This window comes from Patella vulgata, chromosome 2 (genome assembly GCF_932274485.2).
Source record: "Patella vulgata chromosome 2, xgPatVulg1.2, whole genome shotgun sequence".
Classification (NCBI taxonomy): domain Eukaryota; kingdom Metazoa; phylum Mollusca; class Gastropoda; family Patellidae; genus Patella; species Patella vulgata.
The window spans coordinates 42892394-42905558 of NC_065880.2; the positions used below are offsets into that span (position 1 = coordinate 42892394).

At 37.6% G+C, this 13165-nt stretch overlaps 1 protein-coding gene across 1 annotated transcript; it reads right to left on the bottom strand.

Annotated features, from left to right (window-relative positions):
- Positions 1-10: 10 nt before the first annotated feature.
- LOC126811391 (uncharacterized) lies at positions 11-5852 on the bottom strand. The gene is made up of 4 exons (XM_050536977.2): positions 5620-5852; positions 2878-4346; positions 1509-1646; positions 11-418 (listed from the first exon to the last, which is right to left on the bottom strand). The coding sequence occupies exons 2-4, from the start codon at positions 4319-4321 to the stop codon at positions 39-41; spliced, it is 1962 nt and encodes a 653-aa protein (XP_050392934.1). The 5' UTR covers positions 4322-4346; positions 5620-5852; the 3' UTR covers positions 11-38.
- Between the last annotated feature and the right edge of the window lie 7313 nt (positions 5853-13165).

Sequence of the window (13165 nt, forward strand, 5' to 3'; positions counted from 1 at the left end):
CACACAGAAATAATGCCTACATATTATTTTGTATTTTTTTATGAGATTTTTTCAATCAGATCTGAAGAAGAGCATACAATTTTCGATGGAATTTGACACTGTTTTGGGAAATGTCTTTTTCTTCTTGAGGAGTTGGTTGAGTTTTTGATAGAAGTCTTGTCAATGCATTGAGCACTCATATTGTCTTTTGATATAGTTTTTGTGGGCATTGGTTCTATATTAGAATTTACATCTTTATTCGTTGGGGAGTTGTTTTGATTAGAAACCATAGTAGTTGCTGTCACGGTTACAGGCGCTTCTCCCTTGAAAGCTCTGTTTGATAAAGTGATATTTAGAACTATTTGTTGCTCAATTACATCTGTGTTTGAAATGTTATTTGTTTTTTCTTTTTCTTCTTGTTCTTTGCACACCAGTTTGCCTAAAACATAAATTTAAAAAAAATATTTATGGCATAGCTGCAATAAATTTCACGTACCATGAACTATACTTCATCTTCTAAGGGAGAGAAAGAGAAATAGGATTTAATGTCCACACAACACAAACTAGGTCATTTCGGGACAAACATGGTTCAATTTTATTTCAATAATTCGCTTGCGCATAGGTGTTTTTTGCAGTGGGGGGAAACCGGAGGACCCGTAAAAAAACCCCAGGAGGTTGGACAGGCCACCCTACTCCTTGTCATGTACAACCGGGGAATCGAAACCACGCCAGTTGACTTAATGACAGACCTTATGATACAGCACAGTGTGCTAACCATTCGGCCATCCAACCCCCCTCATCTTCTAAGCAAAATAAAACACCTGCTAATAGTATAGAATTGGCCTATGAGAATCAGACCTCATATTATCATATGTAGGTTTTCATCAATTTCTAGATTTCTAAATAGTTTGAGTATACCTAATCCTTGCCTTGAGAAGTTGGGCGGGCTAACTCTTGGTCAATGTGATTGTGATGTGTCAAGGGACATAACTCTGATCTACTGCCCGACGCCACATTTCACACAACTACATGCAATTAAAATCCAATAAATTTGTGTATTAAATGCAATAATAATAAATAAACTGAAAAAAATAACTTGTAGGAAATATTGCACCCGATAATCAGACCGCGTAATTTTATTATTATTCTTTTAAAAAATAATATATGATTTATTGGAAAAATATGATAAAATGATCATAATACATCGTTCACAGACCTTGTAAATAAACAGTCATTGATTATCGAAGTATACAAAGTTCCTGGACCGCAATCTTATAAACGGGTAATTAGCAAAACTAGGCTTCCTAGGCCTGTGCATGCGCTTGTCTCATTCATTATTTACCGGATCACATCGGACAACTTATGTAATTATACGTATTTTAATCCTGTACCCACACTGATCAGCAGTGAATATTCGCTAGTCCGCTATGTACGTACCAACTGTAAAAATATCGGCGTGTATATTCACTAGCTATAAGCTAGTTAAGTAACACGCCCACACCAAATGGTTCATTTATATTTATACTAACCCGTCTGTTTATCTTGAATAATATCGAGGTTTTTAAACCACTGTTTAAATGTTGTCACGTCGTCTGGGTTGAGTTGGTTTATTAACATCACGAACTGTTTCTGGGCAGTGGTTAAACTTACATAATTCACAAGAGATTCTAAATAATAAAAACAAAATACAGAAGACTTCGTTAACAAGTTGAAAAAAAAGCAAGACCTTGGTAAACTATTACGTGTGCTTTAAAATATGGTAGCCCTTATAAATAAACGGGCATTGATTATTTCCACGAAAGTATATTTATAGGATAGTCATTTCCAATAAAAGTATGGCAAATTTGGTACAATATGGAGAGTAGAGACATCCAATCTTACTAGAAAAATACTGAATTCCGAACAAAACACACATGGGGCGTATACCGGGCAGAAATTTGAGGATAACTGGGCTAGATCTGTTTGTTAAGGCCAACTCAATTTTCGTCAAGGTCGCTGAGATGTAATCAGGTTAGGGCACGTGATTGTTGGCGAGACTGTAGGTTAGGGTTAGGGTAAGCGTTAGGGCTAGGTCCATGGCTAGGGTTAGGGTTAGGGTTGGGATTAGCGCTAATCTGTGTACATCTCAGGGGGGTTGAATGGCTGAATGGTTAGCGCTGTATCATAAAGCCTGTCATTGAGTCAACTCATGGCGTGGTTTCGAATCCCCGGTTGTATGTGACAAGGAGTAAGGTCGCCTGTCCAAATTAAACCATATGTTAGTCCCGAAATGACCTAATTTATGTCGAGTGGACGTTGAAACCCCATTTCTCTCTCTCTCTCGCTCTCTCTCTCTCCCTGTTTACATCTCGTGAACCTTGGCCAAACTTAAAGTTGGTCTTATCAAATAGATCTAACCAGGGTAACTGACAACCAGTCGGCTTGTTGACTGCTTAACAAACAGACTCTGCGAATAAATGGCGGAAAAAGAAGTTGTCGGGATAATCCAAGAATTTACTTAGGCCTCGATATAAGACAAGGTAAATGGAGAGCAAGGGCCTGAATTAAGTGACAAACAAGGATGCTTAAAATAGATTTCTAGGGCTTGGGGGCTGTTTCTTGCACCTTAACTGGGTTGAGAGGGATTTGAAGTAAATGGTTGATAGCTAAATTAGTTTCTTTATCATTTAATTCCACGTATATCACCAAATCACACAGTTTGTACCAGGAAGCATCAAGATAAAAGCCAGAAAATAGATCCAGAAATTTCTACAATTGTTATCACCCCTTGATCTTTCCTCGCGATGTACCAGGATAAATTAAATACATACGTATTTCGTTTATCACTATCAATAGTCTGATCTGATTAGTTTAATGTTATAATCAAAAAGAGGAAACAATAATAGGATAAACATTAACCTGTTTCAGAAAGATTTTTCTGTCTTTCATCAAGATGACCACCATCTTCCACAACATCAGATAAACTTGCTTCAGATTCATCAATATACATGTTACCTTCTTCATCTTCTGTTTCATCATCACTCTCATCAACATCATAATCAATAGTTTGATATTTGTTCTCTATCATATCATCTTCCATCCAGGATTCTTGTTTCAAAACATTTCTACAATCACTTGACAACAATCTCTCTATTTTCGGAATGCATCGTTTCCCCTCGCCGTTTTTTAATTCGACTTTTTCATCTTTCACGTCATGGTGTGAATTTTTTGTGTCTGTCATGGGGTTATCTTCATGTGAATATTGATTTCCGTTGTCATTAGGTTTCATGATAACAGTTTTGGAATGTTTTTCAGACGAAGGAAGTGACAAGTCTTGGGGAGCTTCCGTGGATTCCAGTGGTACAGCATTTGGAGTCATTCCCGTTATTTCACGCACTTGTCGCACCATGTCATTTAGTTTATTAATTCCCATAGCAATGGTTTTATACCATGACTGACATTCGTTAGGGTTAAAGACATTTATACCCAAATAAAATGGTGCATATTGATAGTTCATGGTCGGTGCGCGTTTAGAAGCATATAGTTTGTAAATCCTGACCGGATCTCTGTCGGGTGTATCAGGCAACGCGTATACCACCGGTTGGCACTGCTTTAAATATTGTAGGGTACATCTTTGAAGCATTTGCTCTGAGAATGTGATATATTCTCGTCCATTTTGGTCTCTGTCCAAAATAACGTCACCCCATAACAATTTCTTGTGTTCTGTTGCCTTCCTCAATTTTAAATACACCACAAAAACAAAGCAGAGGGTTTGGGAAATGGAAGCTGGACTATAAGGCCCCATCTCTCTAGCTTCAAAAGCTCGGTCTAGAGTTTTATCTTTCAAACTGGCGACGTTAAACGTGTTATTTTGCTTTGCACCTTTGCCCATTTCCCGGAGAATTTTCTGTTTTACCTTCAAGGTATGCCGGGTGTTGGTGAAAGCAATATCCTTAGTAAGTGAAGCTGGGTAACCATTTATTTTTAAGTACCTTTCTATACTGGCCAACATGGATCGTAAACTACAAGGTTCGTATTCTGTTTTATCTGTTTTACGAACAACCATGAAAAAGGTACAAAGATGCTTATCCAGCTCTGCTTCAGGAATATCTTGGGGCTGACGCATCTCATTGACAGAGGCAAGGTAACTCAGAAAGATCTTCATGTCCGCTCCAGTCTTCCGATTAGTGTGTTTGTTATTTGAGTTTGCTGGACTTTGGAGGGTTTCGTCCGCAGCTGCTGCAGCCAAGGTGTCCAATCCAGAGTGTGGGTACCCATCTTCTTCTTTTATGTCCTTGATCTTCATCATAATAAAATCATCAGGTACTGAATATTCCCGAGAATTTCCTTCGCTTCTGTCCATTGCTGTCGTTTGTTTTTGGTTTATTCTGAAATAAAATCAAAAGAAACTGCAAAGACTCGTTCAGTCCAGAAATAATTGACTTAACTCGAATTAAAACCAATCCTGGGGTGCATATGAAAATAAGAATTGGATAACAAATATAAGTGTAGGGTTTGTCAGGGAATAATTAACGAACCCAGTTTTAATAACTAAATGGAATCGCATATCCAAAGTATATTTTTCCGCACCAACCAGGATAATGAAGACGGACATACCCCATGCAGTGTGCTATGAGAGAAAAAAATTTGTCCGGACAGCAGCGCTTCAGTCTACCCGTTTTACGAATTTCAAATATCAAGGGTTCTTTTAAGTGCACGACAATTTGATTAGACGCTGTTTCTTTCCAGGCCTTTCCTGCATCACTGAAAAGGGAAAACCACGCCACGATCTATGCCTAATTCATAAAAACTTAAACTAAAATGATTTAAGGATGCGGGAATTTTATTGGTTGAGAGTTAAAATTTTAGCTCTTGGTCAATGAAAGAGCAGAATTCTTTTTTAAAAAATCAGCTAAAGTTGTTGTTAATAAGGCCCCAGTAACCTCACTGAGCCACCGCGGCTTCCGGATGAACAAGAGTGACGAAATGTATAATTTTATTTAACCCCAAATTTGCATGTTAAGTTTTTTCTCGTAAATCTGCCTATGTTATATTATGTTTTTTTTATAGTCTCGTATATTAGCTTACTTAACAAATAAACAGTAGCTTCCGATACTGACATTGATACATTTTGATAAAGCGTGACAACTGTTGATTTATTTGAAGTGGTTATATACATATTGTTATTGGAGGTTAGAGAAGACAAGAAAGATCCCGATTCTCGCTCAAAAATCAATCATTATTCAAAGTTTTAAACGCATTTTGTTCACTAACAAAAGCGTCGTATTGATCGTTGGGTAATATAGATTTTGATGCAAAAATATAAATATTCTATAGAAGAAAAGGAGTCAGGATTTTCAATGCATTGACTTTATTATTGTGTACGTTTTGTAGGGTGACAATGCCCAACAGTGGCAATAAATCTATGAATATTAAATTTACTTCTAAGATCTAGATATTTATAGACAAAGCTCACGGTGCACTTAATTCTGTATGTATTATATAATTTACCTATGTTTTCCTGTATATCTTGGTGCATTACCTGTTTAGATACTATCAACCACTGAGATTCATTGTGGACTATGACGTTTAGTATTATCCTTGTGTAAACGTCTGACACACTGTACGTTAGTACTATAGCAATATGTTTACATATCTCACCTTATGTAGTAGTTATCTCATGGTTAATATATCCAACAAACAAGACACAATGATGTTAACCTACGTCCCTATCTCCACAGCTCGCGCACAGTCAAAACGACGAATTTATTAATTATTACGAAGGTTATCACACGGTTGAGAACCTTTTCCATCTTCGGTTTATCGCTCTGTGTGCAATACGTGATAACTCATCAAATATACCGTAGTCTTGTGCAACCATGTCTGATAATCCCTTTGAATTTTCTTCATCATTTCTGTCTATTTATTCGGGACTATTACTTGCCATATATTCAATTGCGACTGGGTATACGAGGAAGATCTCTACCTGATAGATGTTATTATCATGGATTTAGCCCCAGGGTTTGAAAAGGGTATAGTCGTTCATGATGAATGTGATAACATGTTTATTACACTTATGCGTGATGTCACGTGATTACTCCCGACAGCATAAAAACCAATATAGACGCTGTGTATAGATTTTATCATGTATTCTCACAGGTTTATCATGTTTTATAACCTATACAATTTATATAGGGATGGTGTTGCTTAATATTTATCAGATAATTTATAGGCATATTTTAAAAACATAAGATAAAAACAGTGAAATGGTCAGAATATCACGATTACACGTTGTTATCCCTTTCCCTGAGAAAATAAAATGTTTACTTTAAATAAAATACACCATATTCACAATGACCATGATGCACCTAGCTGATTGTCTAACATACATGCACTGGCCTATTAAGGGTGACGTAATTTGTTGCGTTCTTTGAAAACCATACCACTACAAGATATGCTCGACTCGGAAGATCGTCAAGAGTGTAATTGCCTCTTTACAGGGGCGCCGTAACGGCGCGAGGGCCAGGGTACCAAAAGATTTGGGGGGGGGGGGGGTCTCTCCCCCCGGCCTCTAGAAAATTTTGAAATTTGTCAATTCCGAGAATGCTGTTTAGAGCGCCTCTAGCATCCCAAATTCCAACATAAAGCCATTTAAAATACATGACAAAAGCCTAATGATTCACAATTGTCATATTGTCATATCACGAGCAATCCATCTCATAAAAAAATTGTGTAATTGAAAAGGCTAATAGCTATAAACAGAAACTACTATCGTACTAAATCACTTGCCTTTATCATCTCATGAACTCGATTAACCACTTATAGACATCTGGCCAAGGCATGCACTGAAAGCTGATAATGAGAGTGCAAGAGCCGGTTCGCGACCGACCAGAGCAATTACATATCCATCATTTAAAAATGAATAGACTAGAAAAAAGGTTGAAAACTTTCATCATTAGGGCATGGGTATACATGTATACCCGAAAAGGGCAGGGTACCATCTGTATACCCTGGTACCTGGATTCCGGCGCCCGTGCCTCTTTAAAACATCAGCTCATTAAGAATTTCTGGCTCAAATCAAATTTGACACAAATTAGTCCATGCAAGATCGCATAAGTGCGGTTAGATAACAAACCCCATCTCTCAACCCTCCGTGTTTCGAGATAAGAGATGGTGCTATATAGTTCCACGTAGCAAAGCCCAACGCAAATCACATCGGGTCTCAGTAAGCAAAATTAACAACATTGTTCATCAAAACAACGATTGATTATTGTTATTTATGATATTTCTGCCACATCCAACTACAATTAAGCATATAATCCTACCTGAAACGGGTATAAATCATCGTATTTAAAATCGAGGCGTTAAGCCTTACTAGGAAAGCCGTTTTTAAACGGGAGATGTATGTCGGATAAAAACAATGCTTCATTAATTTAAACGCGAGTATTTGGAGTTAGGCGATAGTTGTGTCACTACATTGGCCTCTGTAAGTTTAATTAGTCATAAAAGTTTAAAATTATCTTCTTTTTAAGATGTTACATGCAATAAAGAAATTGAGTTTGCCACTTGGAACTAAAGGCACCCAATCGTAGCTAAAAACAAGCACATCAGTATATCTCAACGTTTTTAGCTACGTTGTTGTAGCTAAAGTGCTGTCAGCTGCTGAAATAGAAATGAAACCACGGTTTATGGTCGGTCTAGACGTATATTACCACCAAAACAAAAAAGTCACAGTATGAAATCCGTGCCCAAATGTGTCAAATTGGCCAAAATCCAACATGGCCGCCGGTTTTGGCATGTAAATTCCGATTTCCACCCTATTATCAGAAAATGATCGAGTTTGGTATCAAAATATACGTTTTCGGGATAATTAAATCCATTTCCATACATATTTTTGTGATAAGTGCTACCGGTGAGTCAATATTGGGGGTTATTCACGATGGCGGTCAGTTTTGGCGGGAAAATTCGAATTTTACATAAGGATCAAGTTTGGTGTCAAAATATACGTATTCGAGGTAGCTGAATCCATTTTTGTACATATTTTAGTGATTAAGTGATTCCCTGTGTCAATATAGGAGAAATAATTCCAATTAGGCATTTAAAAATCCGATTGGGGATTGGCGATTAATGGTACCCCGACCTTGGACCTAATACAATGACATTCATCCAGTATCAACTAAATTTCATTTGGAGTGTCTCCCAGCTCACTGCGGTAGCGGCGTAGTGGTATGTTGACTGGGGTCACTCCCAGCTCACTGCGGAAACTGGTCGTACTTTTTGAAGCACGTGGCGAATTTATTTCACAAAATGATTCAAATGTTGAGACACAGATGCATACAGTATCGCCTATTTGATAATGAACAGCCCACCGTTATTATATTGCTCAATGTTGTAAGGCTATTGAAGTAGAGGAACCTGTATCAAGGCCTAGACGGTCCGCGGTGCCAAAATTCATTTTTGCGAACCGTTGTCTTTTACGTGGTCTGTAGGACAAATGACGACTGGTTAACAAATCAACAGCGAGGCTTGTGTCCCTAAATAGATGACACCCATTAATTACTTGCACATCTAACATATTTATAAAACTTCTAGCATTGAAATTGTTCATCACTCTGTGTAACCTAAGCAAAAAATCGCATTGCAGAGGCGTGCTGGGCAGGTAATCAATCGCCTATAACCCCGCCCTCATAAATGCAAAAAAACAAAAGAATTGGAAATGGTTGATAACGCTCGAATCCGATGAGATTTCCTACCAGGGTATATGGGAGGGAGCGGGGGTGGTTATGTGCCCTCTCTCCCGAAAATGTGCCCTCGAATTTCGACAGGTAACTCAAGGAAATGCCCACCCTAATGAGAACATCGTGCCCCCTTTTTCTGCTGCCCTTCCCTTGTTCGAACAAATCTAGAGATACTACAAACTAATCGCACTCAATGTACGTACAAAATATGTCCGTTTTTCATTGATGATGTAAGGGCCCATACAAGCTCAATTAGACCATGATTTCCATGGATTAATATTTCCATTATATTCACAATTAACTAATTTGTCTTAGTTTTATTTGTTTATCTAAATGAATTTATGAAAATTGCAACACGGGCGACGGGAACGTTTTTGCTGGTGTTAATACGCTAACACTCACCACGAATTCTATTGACATTTAATCTCTCACCAGTAACTTCCTTGACCTGGCTTAAAGTGTATCTTGATCGTCTTCTCGTTCTTGGGATTGTCAACCTACTTTCAATTCTACCCCCTAATTTAGTTGATGCTTGATGAATGCCATCGTATTAGATCTGAGGCAGACTTGACTACTCTTAATCCCCAAATCTCCAATGGGATTTCCACATATACTGAGCGCCATGGAAAACGCATCACTTAGTTTTTCGTATAACAAAATGATCCTGTAAACATATCTTATTTATTTTGCCTCTTATTGTGAACAATATTCAAATGGGAACACATCAATAACAACACATTTGTACACTTATGGATGTTTAATTTGTAATTAAGGGTACAAAGTCAGAGGGGTCAAAACCAAAAGTACGACACAGATGTCAGTAGCGCGTGTGTCCTCCACGGGCCATCATCACGGTAGGCTACAGCATTAACGCGACCCCTGCAAATGTGTAGGGCGGTCCTGTGATGAAATGTGAAGCCTCCCCACACCATTACACTTCCCCCACCTCATCGATTCGTTTCGAAGACGCAGCAGTATGCAAGACGTTCCCCAAGACGTCCCCACACACGTTGACGGCCATCAGCGTGATAAAGATGAAAGCGACTCTCATCACTGAAGACCACACTTTGCCATTTTACTCTTCTCCATTCCATGTCTGGTGTCCTTGAGCCCATATCAAACGCCGCTGACGGTGATGATCCCTGAGGATAGCTCCAACATAAGGTCGTTGTGCACGGAGTCCTACTTCTCTTAGACGACGTCTTACGGTGTTGGCACTTACTGGTCCTTGTCTTCCGACTACTGCTGCACCTGTTCGAGTCGCTGGGCGGAATCTCACGCAGATGAGTGACCCGGATGTAGCGGTCTTGAGCCTGGGTTGTAACGCGTTGTGGGCAAGGACGTTGACGGTCACGTGTTGATCCAGTAACTCGAACACGTTCCACCAACCTTACAATAGTGGAATGATGACAATTAGTGTCTGGCAATAGCATGTGTAGACATGCCAGCCCGGGACATTCACATGGCTTCATTCCGTTGATTTTCAGTAAGTCTCGGCATCTCTAGCCCGATTCCTTCACACGTCCAACAACAAATTATGACAGATTGACGTTTCACAGTTCATGTACTGCACATTAAGTTGAAAACATGCTTTTAAAGGGCTCACACACAATGCTGCACGTGAATATTGGGCTTTTCATGTGCATCTCGTGCAATTTTTTTTTGTGCACACGGGCCGATATTTTTTGCGTTTGGGAGCATTGTGTGAAACAATAGTTCATAGTATTGCATAATATTGTACCACCTAGTAATAAAATATTTGGGAAAAAAAAGTGATGCGTTTTCCATGGGGCACAGTATATTTTGACCCAGGGGAACAAGGTAATTACTAAGATGAAACGGGAGCATCGCTAACGCTGCAAAATACGTCAACATTCCTGCTTTGATTGATATAGTACTTGTTAAAATGAAGAGAATGAAATATGAAATGGCTGCAATGACTGTAATATGACCAGAGGCAAAGAAGGCTAGGTGTTGGGTTTGTTTTGCCAAACTTACAGACTAAATATTAACAAAAAAAATGGGCGTGACACCGCCCCAGGAGGTCGGGGCATGCACCAAAATAAATAGTTGCTATCCTTACAGTATAAGGAATAAATATGCCAAGTGGCTCTGCCACTGCCACTTGTACGTTCGAAATTTAAAATACGACATTTTGAAACTCAATTGGGCTTTTAAAAGATCCATAACTGTATATATTGTGTTCACAAATTTCGATAGGGGACTTCATATGTTCTAGTTGACAATACCTGCGAATTTAAAAACATGATGAGTCCAGGTCTGGACGGACAGGGGAACGGCGGTCGAGAGTGAATACCATATGCGTCCTCATACTGTAGGACTGTGAAACATTGGCATTGAGTGAGTTAGAAAGTATAAAAACATTTTCGGAGACAAAGTTGTACAAAAAAAAAAGAAAAAAAAAAGATTCACATTTTTTGTCAATAAATTAAAATAAGACTCAAAATATCCAACTTCAGAGATTCAGCCGAAAATAGCTCTGAATAAGTATGACCAGTGTTTTCCCCTTTTTTCTCTTTAAAAATAAACTGACCCCTCATTTTGCGAATGTAATTTTTCAAGGCGTACACTTTTCTTTTGGCCCATTAGGCAACAGCCCCCATTTCAACACTACTTTGTTAAATACAGTATTTAACTCATTAAAAGTTATTTTGAAAGCGCGCACCCGGTGTGTAAATTAAGGATTCTAGGCTTATAATACAATATGAGATTTACCTTTTTTATATTGTTACTATCTGCTAATCTAGTCGACAAACGAAAAATGTGTTGATCTGCGTGTGATACTTATCCAAAATTTTGAGGCCAATATGATACGTAATGTAACCAGCTGTTGAAATACGTGAATTATCTGTATATACCCACGTTTTCAGGGCTGTATTATCATTAATAGACAATAGTAGCCAGTAATAAGTCAGTTATCGGAATATATATCTAGATATCGAAGATTTGTGTCATGGGATTCTACCTGCTGCAAGATTTTTTTCCTTTAGATTCCATTTTATACATGAATACTTTGTAATATGTTTTATCAAAGTTGTGTGAATATATTAACTTTTCTTTACTTTAGGCATACGTCTCATTACAACCCCATTTAAAATAAATTGGCACACTTTTTGGTATGGTTTAATACAATTCGTAATCTATTTTCTTATGAATAATTACTAAATAATTATAATAGTCATGATAATAACATTTCTCTCAAATTTTTTCTTGATATTTTAAAATAGACCAAATTTTTTCTACAAATAAATAATAATCATAGTCATAATATGATTTCTCTCCAACTTTTTCTAAATATTATAAAAGAGACCAAAATTTTTCTACAATAGTTAGCGACCACTACTCTTAGATATGTCTGCACTGTATTAATTAGTTATATTATTGCAGTTCCGAGTAAGCCCCTTCCTGCATTTTTGACCAAAACTTTAAACAGTGGCGGCAGAAACCAATATTCGACTGTGCAATGGTAGACTGACAAGTGCGATCGGGGTTCCGACATCAACCCACAGTGACATTTTAGTATGTGGTCTGTGATAATTATCTTTGCTTTGGGTGAAAAAAGTTTGATCTAGCTCTAGGTAAAAATAAAGTGTTGAAATAGATTAACCTGATGTTTATTGTGATGTGTATTGCTGGAGTACTATGCGAGAAAATGCCAAGTTCGGCAAATTAAGAACAAGGCAACTATAATCTATCATTAATACACGCTGGTGCAGTGGTAATGCAAACCAATAAATTATCGGCGAAAGGGTGACCCCCCGCACACACACACTATAAATGATAACAGTAACCTGTAATGTGCTGTGTTGTCTTTAAAGTAATATCAATCACTTTTTGACATTGACTATACTATACTTGACTTACGTGTATGTAATACTTTTCATATCGCAAATCCACTGTAATGATTTATAATGCAATAAATTTAGCTCCAACAGTACTTTTTTTTATTTCAAAAAGTAACAATTTCAAAGAAAACTATTTATTTTAAAAAATTATTAAACAGTAGGAATATTCAAATGTATTACCTTTGACAAGGCTTTGAACACTGTGCATTGGACTTAAACATAAACCTAGAAAAATAAATCATGCTACCTGACATATACAACAAAATTAACCATACTCTCAACAGTAGCTATGCTATTTAAAGGGACCATCCCGATTTTAACAGTCTCAGAAATATAAAGTCTGAGTATGTATGAAATTTAAGTGCCAAAATATCGAGAAATGGTGTATTTACCTTGTCTCAAAATTTCAGCGCAAAATATTGAGCTGTTTGGACGTGAACATCAGAACCACTTATCTGGACATGTAAAACTTTTAAGATTTCGGGTCAATCTTTTCTTTGGGTGAACTGATAGTCTATTGCTGTTCCTTTAGAGGTTTATACAGTGCTAGCCCACATGCTGTACTTGATAACAAAAGATAAATTTCACCTACAGGTTATTTTT

Bases quoted from the DNA above. Each gene is read 5' to 3' on its own strand.
- LOC126811391 (XM_050536977.2), bottom strand. From the start codon at position 4,321: ATGGACAGAAGCGAAGGAAATTCTCGGGAATATTCAGTACCTGATGAT. The intron at 1,647-2,877 runs GTTAATGTTTAT...TTTATTATTTAG, and splicing joins GAAAAATCTTTCTGAAACAG to AATCTCTTGTGAATTATGTA. The intron at 419-1,508 runs GTTAGTATAAAT...TTTATGTTTTAG, and splicing joins TATTCAAGATAAACAGACGG to GCAAACTGGTGTGCAAAGAA.